This window comes from Pristiophorus japonicus, chromosome 1 (assembly GCF_044704955.1).
Source record: "Pristiophorus japonicus isolate sPriJap1 chromosome 1, sPriJap1.hap1, whole genome shotgun sequence".
Taxonomy (NCBI): Eukaryota; Metazoa; Chordata; class Chondrichthyes; family Pristiophoridae; genus Pristiophorus; species Pristiophorus japonicus.
The window spans coordinates 175,891,682-175,919,676 of record NC_091977.1 but is presented as its reverse complement, the minus strand read 5'-3'; the positions used below and the strand labels follow the sequence as shown (position 1 = coordinate 175,919,676).

The 27,995-nt window shown below is 47.3% G+C and overlaps 1 protein-coding gene across 3 annotated transcripts in view; it reads left to right on the top strand.

The window, feature by feature from the left end:
* Nucleotides 1-8,914, top strand: part of adgrv1 (adhesion G protein-coupled receptor V1) — an 892,784-nt gene extending 883,870 nt beyond the window's left edge. For all 3 annotated transcript variants that reach the window (XM_070885047.1, XM_070885038.1, XM_070885028.1), the window contains one exon: nucleotides 8,603-8,914. In XM_070885047.1, coding sequence (XP_070741148.1) covers nucleotides 8,603-8,721 — 119 coding nt within the window. In that variant the 3' untranslated portion in view covers nucleotides 8,722-8,914. The remainder of the gene's footprint in view (nucleotides 1-8,602) is intronic.
* The last annotated feature ends 19,081 nt before the right edge of the window (nucleotides 8,915-27,995 follow it).

Here is a 27,995-nt window from a genome sequence, read left to right as displayed (position 1 = left end):
GTATGTTCTTTAAATGATCTTCTTTGCACTGCAAAGAATATTTACAAGTATTTTTGCCACAATACTTGTTCGGCAAACTGGCATATAATTACCAGGTTCATGCCATTGTATCTTTTTGGACATTGGATCTATATTTGCAACACTTCTGTCCTTAAGTACTTCTCGAGTCTTTATGGAGCCCTAAAAAATACCAACCAAAGCATCACTAATGTCACTTTTTGTTCCTTGAGGACTCTAGGATGTAAATCATCTGACATAGGAGCTTTGTACATGTTTAATCTTTCCAGTTTCTACATAACAAAATTTTACTCATCTTTTTGTGTGCTTTGAGACCACGTGAGCTTCAGAGATATGGGTGAGAATTTTAACTCCCGGGTAGGCAAGTAGCCTAGTGAGCAACTAGCCCGTCCGAGAATGGCAGTGGGAACCCCAGGCGATTTTAATGACAGGATCTCGTTAACATGTCACTGGTCAACTTCCTGCCCAAAATGGGAGGGAAGTCTGTGGAAAGTGCGTCCCAGAAACTGCTCACCGTGTCCATGATAAGTGCCGGGATGGTCAGCGGTTCGCAAGGAGATGGAGGGGGGATGGGGGGTGGGGGTGGAAGTGTGTGGGGCGAGGGAGGTCTACACCTACCTGCTAAAGGAGGTTTTGTTAAGCAGTCCAATTAGCCCCCATTATATGGAACCGATATGCATAATGGAGCAGGCATCTTCAGGGGATCCAGGCCAGGGCTCCAGGTGAGTTCCAGCTAAATGCCAGTTCATCCAGGTCATTAGCCAAGACAGCACCACGGAAATTCTCCCTCTCCTCATCCTTGCTCACTCTGACATCAGTGCATGTTTGAGGTGGACAGATGTTCTGCCCTATCCAGGCCTTTGTGAGAATTACAATTAGATATGATTCAGAGTGGAGTCCCAATGTCCCAGGAGCACTGTTGGTGCCACAGAATTTTGGCATCTATATTTGTGAGGCCTGTATTTTTCAGTATCAGTAAGATTTGTAAGATTTTTACCTGAGATGATGTAGCGGTTCAATACATTTTCCATATTATAGCAATGAGCAAACCACTATTGTGTTCAGGTGTCACTGGGACCGTGGTAAGCACCAGAAATTGTGCTGCAAGTCCCAGGTTACCCACAAGCAATGCCACATTGAGCTACTAGTGTGAAAAGTAGTCTGTTGTTTTTTTTTAATGACCTTGGATTTAACCAAATCCATATATTAAGGCATGCATGATTGAGGGAGTGGTGCTGATATAAGCTTAAAAAAAGTCTTCATGAATAAGTCCTTGGCAAACCTTTCTTAATTCATGATGCAGTAACTTAAATCATGTTAACATCCTATCTCCTGCACGTGGTATCATCATGGCTGTTCTTCCTCCCCAAACAAGAAAACAGTTTGTCAGATAGGATTTCATGAAGCCAATGTCCTTAAATACAGATCTTTATGAGAAGTTATTACATATAGGCACACAGCACAGAGTTTTGCAGCGATACAGTCATGTACCTGCATTCTATTTTAACTAGTAAAATTAAAGGTGTGTGTTCAGCATAGGTTACAGGACATTCAGGACTATTTAAGTATGAGTCAAATGCAACTCTTAAAATAGACATCACTGCAATAAAACCAATTTGAGGTGTCAACTGTACATGGTCCATGTCTCTGAGCCATATAGGAGGGCGGGTATCACTTAGCGCTGAAGACCATAAGCTTGGTGCCAGAATTGAGGTCCTGGTCTTCAAACACTCTCTTCCTCAGGTGACCGAAGGCTGTGCTGGCACACTGGCAGGGGGTGTTGGACCTCATCATCGATGTCTGCCCTTGCTGATAGTAGAGTCTCGAGGTATGGAAAATGGTCCATGTTGTCCAAGGCTGAGCTGTGTATTTTGACGACTGGATTTAAGGACGCCCTCAAAGCCTCCTTGATAAAGTGTAACATCCCCACCGGCACCTGAGAATCCCTCGCCCAAGACTGCCCAGTGGAGGAAGAGCACCTCGAGTCTCGTCGCCGAGAGCATGCAGAAATCAAGTGCAGACAGCGGAAGGAACGTGCGGCAAACCAGACTCCCCACCCACCCTTTCCTTCAACCACTGTCTGCCCCACCTGTTACAAAGACTGTAATTCCCGCATTGGACTATACAGCCACCTGAGAACTCACTTTTAGAGTGGAAGCAAGTCTTCCTCGATTTCGACGAACTGCCTATGATGATGAAAAACAATTTAAACATGCATTTTGTGATCTAGCAACATAACGTAGCAACTGCTATGTTTTATAAACTGGGCCCAGTGCTAAAATGCGTTGCTCCTAATGCTATCATCTCATTCGTTGACCCCCTATTTATTTTAATACTTGGGTAAAGGTTTTTTTTTAAACTTCGTTCATGGGATTTGGACGTCACTGGCAAGGCCAACATTTATTGCCCACCCCTAATAAGAAGGTAGTGGTGAGCTGCCTTCTTGACCACTGCAGTGTTGCTTAGTATGCTTCTTTGTAACGGTTTGGTACAACTAAATGGCGTGCTGGGCCATTTCAAAGGGCAGTTAGGAGTCAACCACATTGCTGTGGGTCTGGAGTCACATATAGGCCAGACCAGGTAAGGATGGCAGATTTCCTTCCGGAAAGGACATTAGTGAAACAGATGGGTTTTTGGACAATCCAGTAGTTTCATGGTCACTGTTAAGTATGGAAGAAGTCCACAAGACTGAGTACTTTGAGCTAAAACTGATGTGACCTTAGTCTATTTAATACAACTCCAGAGTGCCTCAGCAGCATGGCAGACAACCTTTTATACTCCCTTGCACGAGGTGTGCAGGTGACCCTTGGGCCTCCAACAGTTGCGCCCTCTGGTGGCAAGTCTTACACAGTTACAATGTTTACATACATAACATCACCCCCCCACCCCCCCCGCCACAAAGTCTTTGATACAAATTATTTACAAGTTGAGACGATCCGGGGCCCTATGCTCCCTGGTTGATCGTCTGAGTTCAAACTCTGGAATGGGTGAGTTGGTCGGACCATTGCTGCACTACGGCGCGGCTGGTCTGACAGGACTGTTGAGAATGGTGGGTTCATTCTCTTGATTGACAGCGAGGTCGATTGCTGGTTGGGTGTGTGTTGGTGGATCGATGATTGTGATGTCCTCTTCAGGTTGTTCCTGGTTGTCGATGAGCCGCAGTTTGGTCTGATCCAAATGCTTTCTGCATGTTTGTCCATTCAATAGTTTGACTATAAACACTCTATTCCCCTCCTTGGCCAAGTCAGTGCCAGCAACCCAGTTAGGACCATGACCGTAATTAAGGACAAACACAGGGTCGTTAACATTAATGTGACGAGATACAGCCGCGCGATCGTGGTACATGTTTTGCCAGTGACGCTGGGTTTCCACATGATCATTTAGATCCGGGTGGACTAGGGAGAACCTGGTTTTGAGTGCTCTCTTCATTAACAATTCTGCGGGGGGAACCCCAGTGAGCGAGTGGGGTCGCGTCCGGTAGCTGAGGTGAACCCGAGATAAGCGGGTCTGCAAGGAGCCTTCCGTCACGCGTTTCAAGCTCTGCTTGATAGTTTGGACTGCCCATTCCGCTTGACCATTGGATGCGGGCTTAAACGTGACAGACCTGACATGCTTGATGCCATTGCAAGTCATAAACTCGTTGAATTCCGAGCTGGTGAAACACGGTCCATTGTCACTGACAAGGACGTCGGGCAAGCCATGCGTGGCGAACATAGCCCGGAGGCTTTCGATGGTGGCAGTGGATGTGCTGGATGACATGATTACTCATTCAATCAATTTAGAGTAAGCATCCACTACAACTAAAAACATCTTTCCGAGAAAGGGGCCAGCAAAATCTACGTGGATCCTGGACCACGGTTTGGAGGGCCATGACCACAGACTGAATGGAGCCTCCCTTGGTGCATTGCTCAATTGTGACCACGTGTTGCACTGGTGTACGCATGACTCTCAGTCCGAGTCAATGCCGGGCCACCAAACATACGACCTGGCTATAGCCTTCATCATGACTATGCCTGGCTGGGTATTATGTAGGTCGCGTATAAACATTTCCCTGCCTTTTTTTGGCAAAACCACGCGTTTACCCCATAAGAGACAATCCGACTGGATGGACATTTCATCTTTGCATCGGTGAAATGGCTTAATTTCATCTTGCATTTCCCCGGGAACGGCCGAGCAGCTCCCATTGAGGACACAACTTTTTACAAGTGATAGCAAAGGATCCTGGCTGGTCCAGGTCTTGATCTGGCGAGCAGTGACGGGTGACCCCTCGCTCTCAAAAGCATCCATAACCAGAAGCAAGTCTGCGGGCTGTGCCATTTCCACCCTGGTAGTGGGCAATGGTAGCCGACTGAGGAAATCAGCACAGTTCTCTGTGCCTGGTCTGTGGCGGATAACATAGTCATAGGCGGATAATGTTAGTGCCCATTTTTGATGCGGGATGAAGCATTAGTGTTTATACCTTTGCTTTCTGAAAACAGCGAAATGAACGGTTTGTGGTCGGTTTCAAGCTCAAACCGAAGTCCAAATAGGTATTGGCGCATTTTCTTAACCCCATATACACATGCTAACGCCTCTTTCTCGACCATACTGTAGGCTCTTTCAGTCTTAGACAGACTTCTAGATGCGTATGCAACCAGTTGAAGTTTGCCCGATACATTGGTTTGCTGTAAAACACAGCCGACCCCGTACGAAGATGCATCACAAGCTAGCACAAATCGTTTATACGGGTCATACAGTACAAGTAACTTATTAGAACAAAGTAGGTTTCTGGCCTTCTCAAAGACTGTCTCTTGAGATTTACCCCAAATCCAGTCGTCACCCTTACGTAGCAACATGTGCAATGGTTCCAACAAAGTGCCTAACCCGGGTAGAATGTTACCAAAATAGTTGAGGAGTCCCAGGAACAACACAGCTCCGTCGCATTCTGTGGTCTGGGTGCATTCTTGATGGCCTCTGTATTTGAGTCCATGGGTCTGATGCCATCTGCCGCAATCTTTCTCCCCAAATGTTCGACCTCTAGCTCCAGGAAAACACACTTGGAGCGTTTCAGCCTGAGTCCCACTCTGTCTAGTTGACTTAGAACCTCTTCCAGGTTGTACAGGTGTTCGGTGGTGTCACGACCGGTGATCAGGATGTCGTCTTGAAACACAACGGTGCGCGGAACCGATTTCAACAGACTCTCCATGTTCCTCTGGAAGATGGCAGCAGCCAAGCGAATCCCAAAAGGGCACCTGTGGTATATAAACAGTCCTTTGTGCGTGTTGATGCACGTCAATCTTTTCGAAGATTCAGCCAGCTCCTGTGTCATGTAGGCGGAGGTTAGGTCCAACTTGGTGAAAGACTTCCCCTCCGCTAACGTTGTGAACAGATCATCTGCCTTGGGTAGTGGGCACTAGTCTTGTAATGAGACTTCGTTGATCGACACCTTGTAGTCTCCGCAGATTCTGACCATGCCATCGCATTTCAATACCGGAACAATCGGACTGGCCCACTCATTGAACTCGCCTGGCGATATGATTCCCTCTCGTTGAAGTCTGTCCAGTTCGATCTCGACTTTCTTCCTCATCATATATGGAACCTCTCAAGCCTTGTGATGAACGGGCCTTGCATCGGGGACTAGATGGATCTGCATCTTGGCGCCTGTGAAATTGCCGATGGCTGATTCAAATAGCGACAGAAACTTGCTCAGCACTTGGGCACACGAGGCATCATCCACTGAAGATAGTGCTTTGATGTCGTCCCAGTTTCATCGAATCTTTCCCAGCCAGCTTCTGCCGAATAGTATTGGGCCATTGCCTGGTACAATCCACAGTGATAAATCATGCACAGCTCCATCGTACGATACCTTAACTGCTGCACTGCCAATGACTGGTATGAGCTCTTTGGTGTAGGTGCACAGCTTTGCCTGAATCGGGCTCAGTTTGGGCCTTTGTGCCTTGTTGCCCCATAGTTGACTGACTCGCCCCCGTTTCCAACTCCATTGATACCGGAATGCCATTCTATTTGACTTTCAGCATGATAAGAGGGCTCTTGGTTGAGTTGCCTCTCTGCCACGTGGTGAGTCGCAGCACGCTTGCACGTTTGCTGGAGTTGTCCCATTGTTTCACAGCCTTCGCACACGTAGTGCTGATGGCAGACGCTGAGTCATCCTAGATCTTGCAGCTGCTGACGTGTAGGCCCTGCTATATGCAGTTCTGCCTGCTAGCGACGTTATTTTATGCACAGTACTTGCCGGTGAGCTTCGGTGCTGGGAAGATATCTGTCTGGTATTATCACTCGCGGATATGAATGCCTGGGCTATCGTGATGGCCTTGCTCAGGTCTAGGGATTCAGCGGACAGCAGCTTGCGAAGAATGACCTTGTGGCTGATGCCAAGCACAAAAAAATCCCGCAGCATTTCACCCAAAAATCCAGCAAATTCGCAAGTTCCCGCAAGGTGTCTCAGGTCTGCGACATAACTCGCCATGTCCTGGCCCACAGAGCGGTGGTGCGTGTAGAAGCGATATCTGGCCATTAAGATGCTCTCCTTCGGCTTGAGGTGGTTCTGAACCAGCGTACATAACTCTGTATATGTCTTCTCAGCTGATTTCTCCGGTGCTAGCAGATTCTTGATGAGGCCGTATATTGTGGACCCACACACGGTGAGGAGAATCGCCCTGCGCTTGATCGCTTTATCGTCCCTTTTCAGCTCGTTGGCCATGAAGTACTGGTCGAGATGCTCAACGAAGGCTTCCCAATCATCACCCTCTACAAATCTCTCTAAAATACCAACGGCAGCCATGATCGCGTGAAAGTTCGTAATCTGTTACTCGTCGCCAATTGTTAAGTATGGAAGAACTCCACAAGACTGAGTACTGTAAGCTAAAACTGACGTGACCTTACTCTCTTTAATACAACTCCAGAGTGCCTCAGCAGCATGGCAGACAACTTTTTATATTCCCTTGCACGAGGTGTGCAGGTGACCCTTGGGCCTCCAACAGTTGCGCCCTCTGGTGGCAAGTCTTACACAATTACAATGTTTACATACATAACAGTCACCATTACTGATACTAGCTTTTTGTTCCAGATTTATTTACTTACCTGAATTTAAATTCCCAAGCTGCCGTGGTGGGATTTGAGCTCTTATCTCAGGATCATTAGTTGAGGCTTCTGGAATATTAGTTCAGTAACATAACCATTATACTACTGTACCCTAGAATAATCACGTGACTGATAGCAAATGATAAATTTCCATTATGTTGTATTTTATAATATCTTACAAGGAGAACTGAAATAGATAAGGAATATATATTGGTCTTCTGCAGGAGAAGGCAAATATTACATGGCTTTGTCTCTCACGAGTTAAGTTACGAGGCTAGATTACTTATGCCCCAAATAGAATTGTTTCTATATCTCATATAAATATGCAATAATTATTTATGAAACAGCTGGAAAATATTGTCATTGTGAAAAAGTACTGTACAATTTACTTCAATTTACAAAAATATGCAGTAGCTTCCTTCCTTTGGGGTGATGTGGAACTCAGCAGAATCAGGTGATTCAGTCAGATATAGGCCATTGCTATGTCAAAATCTTGGGTTCGGTACACATTGTTGTTGTGGTGTGTAGCAACTGTATGCCACGAGCCAGCATAAACTTTCTCTTTGCCTCCGCTCCTGAAGATCCTGACACATATTGTGATTTGGTTCCATGGGCTCTGGCAGCTTGCCCAGTATGTCACTCAAGTGTCCATTGTTTGTGTGTGAACATAGATCTGTATTGGCCAGCTCATTGAGATAGAAATATAGAAACATAGAAAATAGGTGCAGGAGTAGGCAATTCGGCCCTTCGAGCCTGCACCACCATTCAATAAGATCATGGCTGATCATTCACCTCAGTACCCCTTTCCTGCTTTCTCTCCATACCCCTTGATCCCTTTAGCCGTAAGAGCCATATCTAACTCCCTCTTGAATATATCCAATGAACTGGCATCAACAACTCTCTGCGGTAGGTAATTCCACAGGTTAACAACTCTCTGAGTGAAGAAGTTTCTCCTCATCTCAGTCCTAAATGGCTTATGCTTTATCCTTAGACTGTATCCCCTGGTTCTGGACTTCCCGAACATCAGGAACATTCTTCCTGCATCTAACCTGTCCAGTCCAAAAGAGTGATAGCTGAGCACAATTTAATATGGGCTAGGATAAGGACGGTAGAACTTTGGATGAGTTGGAGTTTGAGCCAGATCCTGTCCTCAGCAATGTTCACAGGTGTGCTTTCTAACAGGCGTGACCGGATCACGATTAGAAACAGGAACCCAAGCTGATTTTATATAACTTTAGCCTAGAGACACTGAGACCAATTATAGTACTATAAGTGCTATCACAATATGGATCAGCTTGCTCAGCACTGCACACGGTTCAGTGCCACACTACATGGTTCATTTATCCATTGAGCCATTCAGAGAATCTCTATGAAGCTGTATTCAAAAGGATACCCATCAGTGGTTTGGGAGTTATTTCCAGGCCATAAACTCTGGTACTATCTATTGAAAAGAACAAATACACCTTTCCCAATGATTCTAAATTAGTGTTTCTTCTTGCTTCAGGTGCAGGCCTCAATGCCAGTGATAATGAATCATATCACGGAAGCCAAGATGGTGGAAGCATTGCTAATTCACAGATTGTGGAGCTCCGAAGAATACCAATAGCAGACACTCACCTCTAACACTCTTATATGCTTTTTAAATCAAATTTGTCCATATTTTTATACTTTTCAGACGTACTTCTTTTGCACTAAAATTTTGCATTTAAATATGTAGAACAGTGTTATACTTTTCAATGTTTGTACAACATTTTTGTAATGTTCAACTGATTATGACCTTAGCCTTCAATCAAATCTATTTAAAAAGCATTTCCTGTAGGGGTTTTTTACATAGTTGCAGAGAAGTAAATTTTAACTCACTGTGATTAACTTGGATGTACAATTTATGTAGAATTTAGAGACAAACTCTAAAATAAAAACTAGCAATAAATTACATCTTTCTGTAGAAGTAACACAATAAAAAGTATTTTGTGTTCATTTCTGATAGTGTGAGTGCAAAAAGCAAGCCAGTTTTAAGTTCTTCCAGTGGTGTCATTCTTGTATATCATATCATGCTGACTTAGCACATACTCTTACTGCAACAATAACAACAGCACCTAGCATTTATATAGTGCCTTTCACATAGTAAAAGCGTCCTAAGGTGCTTCACAGTAGAGTAATCAGACAAGGTTTGTCTGACTTGCCTCTGCCAAACGGAGGGCCTCCGACAAAGAGCCTCTCCAGTCTTATCCTACTTTCCAGCTCTTGGGCCACAGCCCAAAACAGTAAGGTTCTGATCAATGTTCTCTTTAAGCTGCGCAGCCGCTCTGCAGCTCAAGCGCAGCCGGCTCACCAGTTTTTAAATAGGAAAAACCTGCGCCTGTGCGGTATTTTGAATGGGCCACAATGCCCCTTAAAGGAGCCGTGCACCCAAAAACAATTAAAGGAAACATTGGTTCTGGGTACCAGTTATTGGATTTACTTGTATGCAATTTTAATGGATGAGGAGGAAGAGTGTAAGATGGAGAAAGCCAGAGAAAGGCAATATTTGAGGAGACATTGGCGTCTAAATTAATTTTCTTGCACTCATTTAATGGGCCTAAAACAGACACAACAATAACCAATTTAACTGTGCAGAAGCCTGCACCCAATCTGCATGGGAACATTTCAGATCTGGACTCCAAAATTTGTTTGCTCTTAATGGATCTTGCAATGCCCAAGCACCGATTGCCATTTCTGGGTCTTGAGCAGCCTAACAAGTGGTCCTTAAAGGGAATGCCGGAGGCTACTCAAAACAGTCCACAAAACATGGAAGGTTTTTATTATTTTGTGGAATCGGAAGGAGCAGGAGTGTTCCTACTGGCTCCACAAAATAATGCAGGCCACTATTGGAACACCCTTGCTCCCTTCCTGAGCATTTTCTCCTACTCCCAGACTTGGCATTGGTCAAATCTCATAACACCCCAACAGATGAGCTGCATTGGGGCACCTGATTAGCTGTTTTATTCTGTTGAAGCCTAAAGATAAATTTACTTCTGAACTCAGGCATTTCCATTCATGCACGCCATCGCTGGATGCCTCCAGAATTGCACCTAATAGGGGGTATTTAAGCCCCAATGTTCTATAAAATATTACTCCCCAAATAATTTTCACGTCATGCATATGCTACGTAGACCTTAATTAGAAGCTTTGTGTTAGAAGAGTGAAATTCAAAGGGGCAGTAAGGGAACTATGCCAGTTACTGCTGAAGAATTATGGCCAAGATCATCAACCCAAATAGGTCTACTTGTGGCTGTGAAAGTAATGACTGCATCAACTTTTATGCCTTTGGTATTTCAAGCAGGCACAGGGATCTGTGCAAAATCACGCAGGGCGTCTGAATGTGCAATTGTCAAGTCACTGACACACTTATGAGAGCAGGTGAATTTATCCAGTTAAGCATGACAGTAAGGCAGCAATGGGATGGACCATAGTTGCTGGATCCCCCAAAGTCCAGGGTGCCCACATAGCACCACAAACCCCTACAGTTAATTCCCTTAGCAGTAGCATTCAAAAATAATTGATTGTCACACAGTTAACTAAATAAATCACAGCCTGAGTTTGTTCAAAAGCAGCTTAGTACCTCCCCTCAAGCCTGCTGTTCAAAAAACAGTTCAAACAAACCTCACAATATATATATCAAATTTGGCTGGATTATGAACTTGTGTTTTAACCGTAGCCAGCTTTATACTCCTTGTGACTGGATTTAAACAACCATAAAGCCAAACTTAGACAAATAAAAATACCAGCATAAAAATCCGTGGCTCCCCAAATCAACAGCATAAGTGCAGCAGGCCAAGAGTTACACCCGCTGAAATCGGAGAAGCATCTAACTGCTATGGCTGATATGAAAGTGATGTTGGCTCAAATAATGAATAGAAAGCAGTGTCAGAAGAAGTCTGATAAACTCATTAGATGAACAAAGGTAAGTGTTGATGAATAAAGGCAGATAATTGAATCCTAGAACAATAATCACTTAGAATTATGTTCTTTGTCCTTGTAGCAAATAACTTGCCAGCACTCATGTCAAGTGTCTCACATTCGGTAATGCATGCTGGAATATTGAATTTTCATATCCTAGATCCTGACTTCCTTAAACTGATCATTACTACTGTCATGTATTTCACCATCTTGCAATGACTATAAGTATGTAACTGTAACTCATACATACTGTACCTGTACCCTTGTAATGCACACCCTGACCACAGGGAGTGAGCTCACCTGGGTTTCCAGGTAGAAAAGGGGAGGTCCCACCCAGGATCAGGACTCTTTAGTCCTGGGAATAAAGTGAAGGTCACAGAATGTCCGTGTCTGATATATCCATGCCTCATGTGAGTTTGTAACAAGGTGCATAGACACTACATCTGGCGACGAGAAACAGGAATCACCGAACCACGAGGATGGCCACCGGTAGCACAGAGTAACGCTATCGTGTGGGTAAGGACTGGGACGACTTTGTGGAAAGACACCAGCAGAGTTTTGTCACAAAGGACTGGCTGGAAGAGACAGCGGCTAACAAGTGGAGTGCGCATCTACTGACCAGCTGTGGTCCACAGACGTATGCGCTAATGAAAGACCTGCTCGCACCCCAAAAGCCAGCGGACAAGTCCTTCGAAGAGCTCAGCCAGCTGATCAGTGAGCATCTCAAGCCAGCAAGTAGCGTGCATATGGCCCGGCACCGGTTCTACTCTCACCGGCGTCGGGAGGATCAAAACATCTCGGACTTCGTGGTGGAACTGTGGCTTTTGGCCAGTCTCTGTAAGTTCTCCGATGCCTGCAGGGGGGAGATGTTAAGGGACTTTTTCATCGAGGGCATTAATCATGCGGCATTTCAGGAAGCTCATAAAGACTAAGGATTTGACTTTAGAAGGGGTGGCGTTGATAGCTCAGACCTTTATGGCAGGGGAAACGGAGACCAAGCTAATCTACGCACACAGCCCTGGTTTTAAAGTTGCGTTGCACCAGGAAATCAATGTTCTAAAAATGACACAGAACCCACAGACAGGCAGGGGCAATTCGACACCATCCAGGCAGGCAGGCAAGGGCAATTCGACACCAGCCAGGCAGCAACAAGCTCCTGGCAACAGGAACAATGGAAAGGGGATCGGCAATTCACGCCACCACAAGGAATAATACATCCTGTGATAGGACAATTAACATCCCCCATCAGAGTGCTTAGAAACAGCCAAAAGGGACATCAGAGAGGAATGCCTGGGAATAGTCTTTTTGTTAACAGCAATCTCAGCTCATGTTGGAGATGTGGGAGCAGACACACTGCAAAAATCTGCAGGTTCCAACTTTACACCTGTAGGATTTGTAATGTCAAGGGACACCTGGCCAGGATGTGCAAAAAGGCAGTAGCGAGGCTAGTCTGTGAGACAGAGGAACCAGACAAGGGGTCTACAATGCAGGATGAGGCCTGGGAAACAACCATGGATGCTGAAGTTCAGAGAGTTCATGTGGCTGACGTCCACAGCTCATACCCATGATGATGAAAGTCTTACTGAATGGCATCCCAGTGCACATGGAGCTGGATACCAGAGCTAGCCAGTCCTTCATGAGTGCCCAACAATTTGAGAGACTGTGGCCACACAGAGCTAGCAGGCCCAAATTGGAACGCATTGAGATGCAGCTACGTATGTACACCAAAGAGATCATCCCAGTGCTGGGCAGTGCAAACTTGGTGATAACGCATAATGGATCACAAAAACGGCTGCCACTCTCGATTTTTCCGGGAAATGGCCCCGTGCTCTTGGGGAGGAGTTGGCTAGCTGAGATGAATTGGAAATGGGGGGATGTGCACGCCATTTCATCCGTGGAGCGAAGTTCATGCTCACAGGTCTTGCAAAAATTCGAGTCACTCTTTCAACCCGGTGTTGGAACGTTCAAGGGCACCAAAGTAGTGATACACATCACTCCGGACACCAGACCAGTGCACCACAAAGCCAGAGCGGTGCCGTACGTGATGCGTGAAAAAATTGAAAGTGAACTGGACAGGCTGCTCAGAGAGGACATAATTTTGCCCGTTGAATTCAGCGACTGGGCAAGTCCCATTGTTCCCATCCTCAAAGCAGATGGCTTGGTTAGGATTTGTGGTGACTACAAAGCCACCATCAACTGAGTGTCGCAGCAAGACCAATACCCGCTCCCGAGAGTGGAGGACCTTTTTGCCATGCTGGCAGGTGGTAAGCTGTCCACGAAGCTGGACCTCACTTTGGCCTACATGACTCAGGAACTGGCTGAAGAATCCAAGTGTCTGACCACCTTCACGACACACAAAGGATTATTTATTTACAATAGATGCCCATTTGGCATTCGTTCGGCAGCGGCTATCTTTCAGTGAAACATGGAAAGCTTGCTCAAGTCCATCCCTGGAACGATCGTGTTCCAAGACGACATCCTTATAATGGGTCGAGACACTGAGGAACACCTCCGCAACCTGGAGGAGGTGCTACGCCGATTGGAATGGGTAGGCCTGTGGCTGAAAAAGGCCAAGTGCGTGTTTTTGGCCCCAGAGGTCGAGTTCCTGGGCAGGAGGGATGCCGCAGACGGGATCCAGCCCACTGAATCAAAAACTGAGGCGATTCGCCGGGCACCCAGGCCCGGCAACACGTCGGAGTTGCGATCATTCCTGGGACTCTTGAACTATTTTGGGAACTTCCTGCCGAACTTAAGCACATTGTTGGAGCCGTTACACATGCTCCTCCGTAAAGGTTGTGAATGGTCTTGGGGGATTGTCAAGAACGGCCTTTCAATAAGGTGAGGAACCTGCTGTCTTCCAACAAACTGTTGACTTTGTATGACCCCGGTAAAAAAAAGGTGTTAACATGCGATGTGTCATCCTACGGGGTTGGGTGTGTTTTGCAGCAGGGTAACGATGACAGCCGACTCCAACCAGTGGCTTACGCCTCCAGGTCGCTCTCCCAGGCAGAGCGTGGATACGGCATGGTCGAGAAGGAGGCACTCGCGTGTGTGTACGGTGTGAAAAAGATGCACCAGTACCTTTTCAGTAGACGGTTCGAGCTCGAGACGGACCACAAGCCATTAACATCCCTGTTGTCCGACAGCAAGGCTGTCAACACTCATGCGTCAGCTCGCAAACAGCGATGGGCCCTCACGCTGGCTGCGTATGACTACACCATAATGCACCGGCCAGGCACCAAACATAGCACTGACGCGCTCAGCGGGCTCCCACTGGCCACCACCGAGGGGGCGTCGGAGCAGAGCGTTGAGATGGTCATGGCCATTGAGGCTTTTGACACTGCGGGTGCCCCATCACAGCCCGCCAGATCAAACTCTGGACCAACAGGGACCCCCTCCTATCCATGATAAAGAAATGTGTCCTGACTGGGGACTGGGTGCCCGCACACAGGGTGTGCCCCGAGGAAGTCAGGCCGTTTCAGAGACGGATGGATGAACTCTCCGTCCAAGCCGACTGCCTGTTATGGGGCAGCCGGATAGTCATGCCCCAGAAAGGAAGGGAAGCGTTCATCAGGGAACTCCACAGCAAGCGCCCTGGCATCGTGTTAATGAAGGCCATTGCCCGGTCACACGTGTGGTGGCCGGGGATTGACTCAGACCTGGAACACTGAGTTCGCAGGTGCACGACGTGTGCCCAGCTGCGCAATGCCCCCAGAGAGGCCCCGCTCAGCCCGAGGCCCTGGCCCATCAGGCCATGGTCACGTATTGACGTGGACTATACGGGCCCGTTCATGGGAAAAATGTTCCTGATCGTTGTCGATGCATACTCGAAGTGGATCGAGTGCATCGTATTGAACTCGTGCATGACATCCATCACTGTCGAGAGTCTGCGTACGGTTTTCGCGACCCACGGCTTGCCGGACATCCTGGTCAGCGACAATGGCCCGTGCTTTACCAGCCATGAATTCCAGGAGTTTATGTCAGGCAATGGGATCAAGTACGTCCGGACAGCACTGTTCAAGCTGGCCTCCAATGGCCAGGCGGAACGGGCGGTCCAAGTCATAAAGCAGGGCATGCTACGCATCCAAGGACCCACCCTTCAGTACCGCCTATCACGCCTCCTGCTGGCCTACAGGCCCCACCTGCACTCGCTCACGGGAGTCCCACCAGCGGAGCTCCTCATGAAATCATGCTCAAGACGCGGCTGTCCCTCATTCACCCAGCCCTGGCAGACATTGTTGAGGGCAAGTGCCAGTCCCAAACCGAGCTCCATGATCGAGGCTCAAGGGGGAGATATATAGAAATAGATGACCCGGTATTTGTTCTTAACCATGCTTTGGGACCCAAATGGCTTGAGGGCACCGTAATTGGCAAAGAAGGAAACAGGATCATGGTGGTCAGACTAAACAATGGGCAGATATGCCGCAAACACTTGGACCAAGTAAAGACAAGGTTCAGTGCAGACATGGAGGAACCGGACGAAGAGCATGATGAGATAGCACCCACACCACTGCCAGCACACGAGCAACAAAGACAGCCCTCAGCATGCACAGTCCCTGCGGCCAGCCCGGACAGGCCGGAATCACCTCAAGTGACAGAGACGCGTGCTGAGGCTCAGCCACCAGAGCCACAACTGCAGCGCTCCACCCGATAGACTTATCCCCTGAAACTAAAAGACCTAAGGGGAGAGGTGATGTCATGTATTTTACCATCTTGCAATGACTATAAGTATGTAACTGTAACTCATGCATACTGTACCTGTACGCTTGTAATGCACACCCTGACCACAGGGAGTGAGCTCCTCACCTGGGCTTCCAGGTATAAAAGGGGAGGTCCCACCCAGGATCAACTCTCTTCAGTCCTGGGAATAAAATGAAGGTCACAGAGTGACCGTGTCTGATATATCCATGTCTCGTGTGAGTTTGTAACAAGGTGCAGAGACACTACAACTACCATCCATTCCACAAATCCACACTGATTGTGAGTGCAAGATCTGGTGACTGCAGGAGTCAATTAACACCATGCATTCCTCCTGCAGGGGAAGAAAGCGCATGATGACAGGGAACAGCAGGTCACTTAAAGAAGGACTTGCATGTATATAGCATCTTTCATGGCCTTTGGGGCATCCCAAAGCGGTATAGACAATGTAAGTACTTATGAAGCATAGTCACTGTTGTAAAGTAGAAATCATTGAAGCCAATTTGCACAAAGCAAGGTCCCACAAACAGCAATGTGATAGTGACCAGATAATTTGTTTTAGTTATGTTGGTTGAGGGATAAATATTGGCTGGGACACCAGGAGAGCGCTCCTACTCTTCTTTGAAATAATGAGATGGGACCTTTATCGTCCACCTAAAAGGGTAGGTAGGGCCTTGGATTAACGTCTCATCTGAAAGTTAGCTCGTCCAACAGTGGAGCATTCTCTCAGTACTGCACTGGAAAGTCAGCCTAGATTATGTGCTCAAGTTGCTGGAGTGACTCTTGAACCCACAAACTTTTGACTCAAAAGTGAAAGTGCTACCATTGAGCCACAGCTGGAACTGAAACGTGACAGCATCTGGCATTTAACAGTACATGAAGAGGAAACAGTGAAAATAATTCATTATAATACTGGCCTGGCAGTTGGTGATGGAGATATCGGAGTCTCTGGCTTCAGTACCTTCATGAGAATGTATACCTTTTCGCATTTAATGGTTCAAGTATTCTCCAGTCTTCACCAGGTACCACTTTCCTCATAAGAGATGCTGATTAAGATACAATGCCGCTCAAGTACACCTAAGTTAACAGCACATTTTTTTTCCTCCAGAGGTTACAAATCAGGATACAGCAGGGCAGCTTTCTGATGGGCAAGACTTGCAGAACATCTCACTTCTGGAACACCTACTGTCTGTCCTTTCCTGATTGCAAAGTTGTGATGCACACAACATGCTATCAAACCTCGCAAGATGGTTCTGGGCACCTTATTCAAAGTACCTCTGGACCTTCCTTTCAACATCCCAATGGCTTAATCAATTCTTATCCTCATCTTCATGTGATCGTCATTATAATGCTCCTCTCTCTGCAGCACTTGTGGTAATATGAAAATGCATCATGAGCCATAGGAGTAACAGGTATCCCTTGTCAACGAGCAGTCATGTTGGCCCTTTCCACTGCTGTTAAAATAGAGCTGAAATATTGTACTGGTAAAGTATAAAAACATCATTGCAGGTTCCAACATGTCATGAATTCATGCCCCTAAAGTCATTTGTAATGCAAAGAAATTGGGAGATAATGTATGTTTCTGAGGCATCCAATGATGCCAAGCAACTGCAACTTGTCAATCAGTCGACCTATATCTCTGATTGACCTGGTAATTTGGATCTTAGATCATTTTACCACCTCAAATCCTAACTCATACACTGTTATCTGTTCCTTCACTGCTGGGCTCTTCTGATCATTGTTTCATAACTATCTATTTCAAACATTCTACAACCACACGCATTCTGTAAACCAGTTTAATTTTGTTTAGCATTTTATGAAATTAGATCGGAACATAGGAACAGGAGTAGGTCATTCAGCCCTTTGAGCCTGTTCAGCCATTTAATTAGGTCATGGCGTTTTTTATTCATTCAAGGGATATGGGCATCACTGGCAAGGCCAGCATTTATTGCCCATCCCTAATTATCCTTGAGATGGTGGTGGTGAGCCACCTTCTTGAACCACTGCAGTCCTTGTGGTGAAGGTACTCCCACACTGCTGTTAGGTAGGGAGTTCCAGGATTTTGACCCAGCAACAATGAAAGAATGGCGATACATTTCCAAGTCAAGTATGTGGCTTGATGGAGAACTTGCAGATGGTGATGTTCCCATACGCCAGCTGCCCTTGTCCTAGGTGGTAGAGGTTGTGGGTTTGGGAGGTGCTTTCAAAGAAGCCTTGGTGAGTTGCTGCAGTGTATCTTATAGATGGTACACACTGCAGCCACAGTGCACTGGTGGTGGAGGGAATGAATGTTTAATGTGGTGGATTGGGTGCCAATCAAATGGGCTGCTTTGTTCTGGATGATGTCGAGCTTCTTGAGTGTTGTTGGTGCTCCAGGCAAGTGGAGAGTATTCCATCACACTGTTGACTTGTACCTTGTAGATGGTGAAAAGGCTTTGGGGCATCAGGTAAGTCACTCGCCACAGAATACCCAGCCACTGACCCACTCTTGTGTCCACAGTATTTATGCGGCTGGTCCAGTTAAGTTTCTGGCCAATATTCCCTTTAAGCTGCATGGCCGTGCAGCACTCTGGAGCTCCCGAGCTGCTGGATCATCGGCTTTTAAACAGGGGAAAAGCGCGGATGTGTGGTATTTTGAATGGACCGCAACAGTCCCTTAAAGAGGCCATACACTCCCCAAAAAAACATAATGGGGACATTGCCCCCAGATTGTTGATGGTGGGAGATTCGACAACTGTAATCTCCTTGAATGTCAAGAATGGTGGCTAGACTCTTGTTGGAGCTGGTCATTGTCTGGCACTTGTGTGGCATGAATATTACTTGCTGATCTGTACCTCAACTCCGTTTACCTGCCTCTGATCCATATTTCTTGATCACTTACCCAACAAAAATACAACAGTCTCAGTTTTGAGAGTTCCAGATTTCCACTACCCATTGTAATTTCACTCCTAAATGGCCTAGCTCTAATTTTAAGATTATGCCCTCTTGTTCTGGATTTCCTTCCCAGAGGATGTTGTTTCTCCTTATCGACCCTATCGAATCATTTTCTCTATTTAAAGACTCCTCAGTCTTTTAAATTCATTTACTGTTTGTGGGACCTTGCTGCAAACAATTGGCTGCTGCATTTGCCTACATAGCAACAGTGACTGCACTGCAAAAGTAATTCATTGGTTGTGAAACATTTTGAGATCATGATAAGGCATTGTATAAATCCAAGTTCTTTTGTTTTTATCTTGTTATTCCATTGCTAACTCTTACCTGAAAACATCAACACCTTTCCAAAATCTAATTAACTCTGTAAACTATAAATTGGTATTAATTATTTTTTAACTCTAGTAAATTGATTAATGAATAATTGAATGCAGTTCTGACGAAGGGTCATTGACTTGAAATGTTAACTCTGTTTCTCTCTCCACAGATGCTGCCTGACCTGCTGAGTATTTCCAGCATTTTCTGTTTTTATTCCATACTACAGAGGCTGAGTACACTATGATGAATTGTTCACTTCCTGACTTCTCAAAATCTCTCCACCATCTACAAGGCTGAAGTTAGGAGTGTGATGGAATATTCACCTAGATGGGTGGAGCCTCAACAACACCCAAAGAACTTGACACCATCCAGAATATAGATATAAAATTAGGTACAAGAAATTTAGGGCAGAGGGCAGGAGAAATCTTTTCCACACAGAGTTGTTATGCGGTGGAATGCACTACCACAGTTAATGATTGAAGCATAGCCCATGACAACATTTAAGAATAGGGTAGAAAGGTGGTTGAAGGAAAGTGCAACATGGGATTAGGACCACTGCTCATGTGGAGGAAAAACACCAGAAGGACTGGTTAGGCTGCAAGGCCTGTTTTCATGTTGTAATTTACACGTAACGCTATGTAGGGAGAGAGCAGTTTCTTTCATTAGTATCCCTGCCACTGGACTCAATACCCACCCCTTCCACCACTGGCACACTGTGTGTCATGTTTATAACTACAATGTAACACCACTGTATTACTGTATACACTCAACTCAGATGCACACCTTGACCACAGGGGGTGAACTCCTTACCTGATCACACAGGTATATAAAGGGAGGTCCCACGCAGGGTCATCACTTCTGGAGTCCTGTGATAAAGAGTTAAGGTCACAGAGTGGCCTTATCCCTGGAATGTGCCTCGTGTGGTTTCATGCTGTAGAGTAAGGACTTTACATTGGCGACGAGAAACAGGAATTCACGACTCACAAAAATGGCCACCGGTAGCACAGATGAACAGTACTGTGTTGGGGAAGACTGGGACGATTTTGTCGAGAGGCTTCAGCAAAGCTTCGTTACGAAAGACTGGCTGGAGGATGCAGCGGACAAGCGACGGGTTCATCTCCTGACCAGATGCGGGCCAAAGACTTATGCGCTCATGAAGGGCTTACTGTCACCCGAAAAGCCGTCGGACAAAACATTTGAAGAGCTTAGCAAATTAATCGGGGAGCACCTCAAACCAGCGGGCAGCATACACATGGCTCGACACAGATTCTATACCCACCGACGTCATGAAGGACAGAGCATACCGGACTTTGAAGCCTACCTCCGGCGTTTGGCCAGCCTCTGTAAGTTCACAGACGCCTGCAGGGGGGAGGTGCTAAGGGACTTTTTTAATCGAGGGTATCGGTCATGCGGGAATTTTTCACAAGTTAATTGAGACCAAGGACTTGACCTTTGAAGTGGCAGCGTTGTTAGCTCAAACTTTCATGGCGGGGGAGGAAGAGACGAAAATAATTTACACGCACAATTCTGCCTCTAACGCGGCGATGGATCAGGGAGTCAACATCATCAATGCTACTCAGAACCCCACAGGCAGGCAGAGGCAGTCCGACATTTACCAAGCAGCAATAGACCCCAGAGCAGGACCTCAACAGAGACAATGGCAGGCTGAACGGACGTTCACGCCATCACAGTGGACAATGCGGCCGGGATGGGGCCATTGACACCCACTAATAGGGTACTTAAGACCAGGCAAAGGAACAGTCAGAGCAGAATTCCTGGCCATAGTTCCTTTGTCCCCAACAATGGAAACTTTAACTCATGCTGGAGGTGTGGGGGAAAACACTCAGCCAGATCTTGCAGATTCCAACAGTTTGTTTGCAGAAAGTGCAATCTCAGTGGCTATTTAGTTCGAATGTGCAGAAAACCTGTAACCAGACTAATATATAAGGCAGATGGACCAGAAGAGGTTCTGTGAGGCAGGATAACTTTTGGGGCAAATCGATGGACGCCGAGGTTCAGCAGGTCCATGCGGCGAATATTCACAGTTCATACACCAAAACGCCACCCATGATGATGAAGGTTTTGTTAAATGGTATCCCAGTACGCATGGAGCTGGACACTGGGGACATGGGCATTCAGCAATTTGAGAAGCTATGGCCACTCAAAGCCAGTAGACCCAAATTAGAACGTATTGAGACACAATTACGGATTTACACCAAAGAAATCATTCCGGTGCTAGGCAGTGCAATGATGGCTGACACACACAATGCGTTAGTGAACCGGCTGGCACTCTGGATTGTCCCGGGCAATGGTCCCGCACTGTTGGGGAGGAGCTGGTTAGCCTAGATGAACTGGAAATGGGGGGGATGTTCACGCAATGTCCTCGGTGGAGCGAAGTTCGTGCTCATAAGTCCTACAACAATTCGAGTCACTATTCCAACCGGGCGTCGGGACTTTCAAAGGCACTAAAGTAGTGATACACATCACGCCAGGCCAGTGCACCACAAAGCCAGAGCGGTGCCGTATGTGATGCGGGAAAAAATTGAAAGCGAATTGGAGCGGCTGTTGCGAGAGGGCATCATCTCGCCTGTTGAATTCAGCGACTGGGCGAGCCCCATCATTCCCGTTCTAAAAGCGAATGGCTCTGTCAGGATCTGTGGCGACTACAAGGCCACCATCAATCGGGTGTCCCTACAAGACCAATACCCGCTCCCAAGAGCGGAGGACCTCTTCGCCACGCTGGCAGGTGGCAAGCTGTTCACCAAGTTGGACCTCACTTCAGCCTATATGACCCAGGAACTGGCCAACGAATCTAAACTACTGACCGCCATTACCACACACAAGGGACTGTTCGTTAATAACAGGTGCCCGTTTGGCATTCGATCAGCCGCCGCGATTTTTCAACGTAACATGGAAAGCCTGCTTAAATCCATTCTGGGAACAATCGTATTCCAGGACGACATCCTCATCATGGGTCGAGACACCGAGGAACATCTCCACAACCTGGAGGAGGTGCCACGGCGACTGGACCGGGTAGGCCTGCAACTCAAGAAGTTTATATGCATGTTCTTAGCTCCTGAGGTTGAGTTTCTGGGCAGGAGGGTTGCTGCAGATGGGATTCGGCCCACCGAATCTATTTCGGGAACTTTCTGCCGAACTTGAGCACGTTGTTGGAGCCGCTACACGTGCTCCTGCGTAAGGGTTGCGATTGGTCTTGGGGAGGCTGTTAGGAATGGGCTTTTGATCGGGCACGAAACCTACTTTGTTCAAACAAGTTGTTGACCCTGTACGATCCCCGTAAACGTTTAGTTCTGACTTGTGATGCATTGTCCTATGGGGTTGGGTGCGTGTTGCAGCAGGGTAATGCTGAGGGTCAGCTACAACCTGTGGTTTATGCCTCCAGGTCGCTCTCTCAAGCAGAACGGGGCTATGGGATGATCGAGAAGGAAGCACTTGCATGTGTCGATGGTGTAAAAAAAATACATCAGTACCTCTTTGGTAGGAAGTTTGAATTAGAGACGGACCACAAGCCACTCACATCCCTGTTGTCAGACAGCAAGGCTGTCAATGCCAACGCATCAGCTCGAATACAGCGGTGGGCTCTCACGCTAGCTGCTTATGACTACTCCATCCGGCACCGGCCCGGCACTGAAAACTGCGCTGATGCGCTCAGCAGGCTCCCACTGGCCACCAGCGAGGGGGCAGCTGAGCAAAGCGCTGAGATGGTCATGGCTGTCGATGCAGGCTCCCCCATCAGGCTCCCCCATCACAGCCCGCCAGATCAAAATCTGGACAAATAGAGATCTCCTCCTATTCTTGATTAAGAGATGTGTCCTGACTGGGGATTAGGCACCCGCACACGGAACCTGCCCTGAGGAGGTCAGACAGTTCCTCAGGCGGATGTATGAGCTCTTCATTCAAGCCGACTGCCTACTATGTGTCGGCCGGGTAGTCATGCCCCAGAAGGGCAGGGAGGCATTCATCAGGGAACTCCACAGCGAGTACCCAGGCATTGTGATGATGAAGGCCATTGCCCTATCACACGTTTGGTGGCCTGGAATTGATTCAGACCTGGAACACTGTGTTCACAGGTGCACGACCTGTGCCCAGCTGGGTAATGACGCCAGGGAGGCCCCGCTCAGCCCGTGGCCCTGGCCCACCAAGCCATGGTCACGCATTGACGTTGACTATGCGGGCTCGTTCATGGGGAAGATGTTCCTCATTGTCGTAGATGTGTACTCGAAATGGATCGAGTGCATCATTCTGAATTCATGCACGTCATCCACCACCGTGGAAAGCCGACATACGATCTTTGCAACTCATGGCTTGCCGGACATTCTGGTTAGTGATAAAGGCCCGTGTTCCACGAGCTATGAATTCTGGGAGTTATGAATTCTGGGAGTTTATGTCGGGCTATGGCATCAACCACATCAGGATTGCGCCATTCAAGCCGGCCTCCAATGGCCAGGCGGAACGTGCGGTCCAAATCATTAAGCAAGGTATGCTCAGGATTCAAGGACCCTCCCTACAAGGCCTATAGATCCCGCCCACATTCGCTCACGGGGGTCCCACCCACAGAACTACTCATGAAACGGACACTAAAAACTCGGTTGTCCCTCATCCACCCAGTCCTGACCGACATAGTTGAGGGCAAGCGCAAGTCACAAAACGAGTACCATGACCGTAATTCAAGGGGGAGATGAATAGAAATAAATGATCCAGTATTCGTCCTCAATCACGCCATGGGGCGCAAATGGCTTGAGGGTACTGTAATTGGCAAAGAGGGGAATAGGTTCATCATGGTAAAACTCAATAATGGCCAGATATGACGTAAGCATCTGGACCAAGTAAAAAAAAGTTCCGCATGGACACGGAGGAACCTGAAGAAGACCATGAGATGGAGCTCACACTACTGCCAGTGAACATGCAACAAGAGCAATCAGAAGAATGCACAGTCCCTGAGGTCAGCCCGGACAGGCCGGAATCACCACAGGTGACAGACACTCACGTCAGTGTCCAAAACCAGAGCCCCGACTGCGGACCTCCACGAGGGAGCGTAGACCACCTGAAAGACTAAACCTATGATCCCAGTAAGACTTTGGGGGGGGGGGGGAAGGTGATGTCATGTTTGTAACTACAATGTAACACCACAGTATTACTGTATACACTCAACTCAGATGCACACTTTGAACACAGGGGGTGAACTTGTTATAAACACTCCTTACCTGATCACACAGGTATATAAATGGAGGTCCCACGCAGGGTCATCACTTCTGGAGTCCTGTAATAAAGAGTTAAGGTCACAGAGTGGCCTTGTCCCTGGAATGTGCCTCGTGTGGTTTAAGCTGTAGAGTAAGGACTTTACACTGTGGTTGCGGTATGTATTCCCAGTCACGTGGTTTCTACCACTGAGAAGAGCAGCAAGGAACAAATTCACCTCCATGTTCCCTTCCAAGTCACAAACCACCTTTTATTCCTGCTCCCCCGAGCCCCGCAAAAATATGTTTTACACTCACACAATCATTAACACTTACTTTACCAGGCCTCCACTGGGTGTCCACCAGGTTTTACTGAGCGGGATGCCTACTTCGGATGCTTCACTCAGTAGGCAATTAAAATTACATTGGGGTCCTATCTAGGACCCAAATTTACATATATTTTGGGGGCTCCCTCCTGAGTCAACCGCCCAAGAAAACAGTGGTGTTAAAATAGCCATGGGGCAGAAAATGAGCGCTATGTATACCGCTTGGATTTGAACTCTTGTTCTGTCTGGTTCCTGCTGTAGAGGGAGTTAAAATAGCCCCTATAGAATCACAGAATTTTTCAATACAGTAATTGTCCACTCCTCATGCCTGTGCTGGCTCTTTAAAAGAAACATAGAAACATAGAAAATAGGTGCAGGAGTAGACCATTCAGCCCTTCGAGTCTGCACCACCATTCAATATGATCATGGCTGATCATACAACTTCAGTACCCGATTCCTGCTTTTTCTCCATACTCCTTGATCCCTTTAGCCGTCAGGGCCACATCTAATTCCCTTTTGAATATATTTTAGTGAATTGGCCTCAACAACTTTCTGTGGTAGAGAATTCCACAGGTTCACCACTCTCTGGGTGAAGAAGTTTCTCCTCATCTCGGTCCTAAATGGCTTACCCCTTATCGTTAGACTGTGACCCCTGGTTCTGGACTTCCCCAACATCGGGAACATTCTTCCTGCATCTAACCTGTCCAATCTTGTCAGAATTTTATATGTTTCTATGAGATCCCCTCTCATTCTTCTAAACTCCAGTGAATATAAGCCCAGTTGATCCAGTCTTTCTTCATATGTCAGTCCTGCCATCCTGGGAATCAGTCTGGTGAACCTTCACTGCACTCCCTCAATAGCAAGAATGGATTTCCTCAGGTTAGGAGACCAAAACTGTACACAATACTCAAGGTGAGGCCTCACCAAGGCCCTGTACAACTGCAGTAAGACCTCCCTGCTCTTATACTCAAATCCTCTCGCTATGGACCAACATGCCATTTGCCGCCTTCTTCGCCTGCTGTACCTGCATGCCAACTTTCAATGACTGATGTACCATGACACCCAGGTCTCATTGCACCTCCCCTTTTCCTAATCTGTCACCATTCAGATAATATTCTGCATTCCTGTTTTTGCCACCAAAGTGGATAACCTCATTTATCTACATTATACTGCATCTGCCATGCATTTGCCCACTCACCTAACCTGTCCAAGTCACCCTGCAGCCTCTTAGCATCCTCCTCACAGCACACACTGCCACCCAGCTTAGTGTCCACAAAAGAGCTATCCACTTAGTCTTATTTCTCCTCTTAGGTGGTCCCTCGTATCGAGGATGACTTGCTTCCACACCAAAAAGGGATGGGTTCACAGGTGTTTCGAGGAAGACCTGATATTCCAGGGTGCGAATTACATATTGAAGGGTGGAAGATGCCTGTGCGTGGACTTTTTAACGTGTGGTGGCCGTTGCATACCAGCCACCACACGGGCTAGACAGAACTAGGTCTTGGTCAAGTAGCAAGAATTAACCAAGATGACTGGAGACCTGCTCTGCTACACAGACCTAGTGTGCACACATATCACAGTGTGGGCTGGCCCATGCTGTCCCTGAGCCCTCACCTCTTCTGGGCCCCGATCTCTCTCTGCACTTCTGCCCCGATCATTCACTGCACCTCTGCTGTACTGGGCACTGCCGAAGTTCCTGCCCATGCTCCAATTGGTGACCTGGGTTTTGGTGATGTCACCCAATTGCCCTTCTCGAAGCCGTCGCCCTCCTGGAACGACTCGTGCTGTATCTTGAGGTGGCATGTTCCTCCTTATATCCCCGACCTGTGGCTGGTGTTTCCTCGCAGATCGGGGCGCCATTTCTCCACCCTTGCCCTGAAACCATGTCAATTTTTATGTTTCAAATATTTATCCATTTCTGTTGCAAGCTATTACAGATTCTGCTTCTCTCACTGTTTCTGCTTAGGCATTTATTGGGCTAAATTCAAGAAGGCCCGAAAATGGATGGGGGGATTGTGGTGTGTGATCTGCCCACACCTGTTGAAATTAATGTAGGCAGCACGTGAAATTCGTGCTGCCTGCTAATTAACATGATTGAAGCACTGAGCCCAGTGCTGAATGCACTGCTAGTTGGATCAGCGTTCAGCAGGGGGCCCAATTTTGTGTGACGTGTGCTCTCTATTTAAAGATAGCTGCACTGTGAAACGCAGTTTGCACCTTAAAGGAGAGGAGTTTTCTGAAAGAAGCACCTCATTGTTAGTGTAGCAAAGGAAAGAGGAATTTACCTACGGCTCAACAGGGCAGAGAAAGGGCATCTCAATTATTCGACACAGCACTGGAGGCCTTAATGCAGGGGATTGAAAGGAGGAGACAAATCCTCTACCTGGAGGGAGCCAGGAGGCCCTTCATACACACTGTAAGAAGGCCGTGGGAGCAGATTGCTGAATTGGCCAATGCCACTAGTCTTTTCTCCTGGATTTGGATCCAGTGCAGAAAGAAGTATAATGACCTCACACGAGTTGTTAAGGTCAGTGAATGCATATTCGAATACAATTTTCCACCAACTGCACCACTAGTCTCACATACTGCTCAGTGCACCACACCCCCATCACTCAACTACCAACAATCTCTAGCATCACGACTCATCCCTCACAATCATAGCTTTACCTCACCCTCACACACTTACCATTGCTGCAAGCCTCACACCCACATCTCACACCTTGCACACGCTGCCAGATATTCAACCATGACAAGCACATCACCCAAGCACCATACCATACTCACTGACACACTTCCCTTTCTCTTGCAGGCCAAGGTGGTGCATAACCGGCGCAGGACCTAATTGGTGGGGGCATGCACGACAGCAGAAACCAACCCAGCTGGAGGAGACAGCGCTAGACATCATTGGAGGGAAGGTCACTGAGGCCCTGGTGATTGGTGAGGCTGAAAGCATTGATGATGGTGGTATGCTCATAATTAATCCTACTTCTCACATTCCACTTCTGCCTCATCTCACCATCCCTTCTCAACTACAAGCTGCTGTAGTGTGAGCATTCACATCTCGCTTTCCCCCTCCCCTCACCACAACTCTACCCTTGTGCCTTTCTCCTTTCAGATACCCAAGAACTCCAAGCAGCTCAGCCTGTGCAGGATGAACAAGAGAAGGAGAGTGATAGAGAAAAAGAGACACCGTCACACGATTTCACACTCGCAGGCATCAGCCCAGATACTGGCACTACGCATGCATTGGAGGGTAGTATAAAGGGCAGATCTGCATGCGATGAGTCATCGCCTCTATGCTACCCTCTAATGTATTCATACAGCCATGGCCGGGGGATAGGGTAGCTCGGGGGCTAGCTCCCCGGAAGGCGGGTTCACGCATGAGTTCTTCGGTGCATGACTCAGATGAGGACCTTGATGGGCGGCCTTCATAAGAAGGTGATGGGCATTCACACAGAAATGCTTGGTCAGTTCTGCCGAAAGGTCA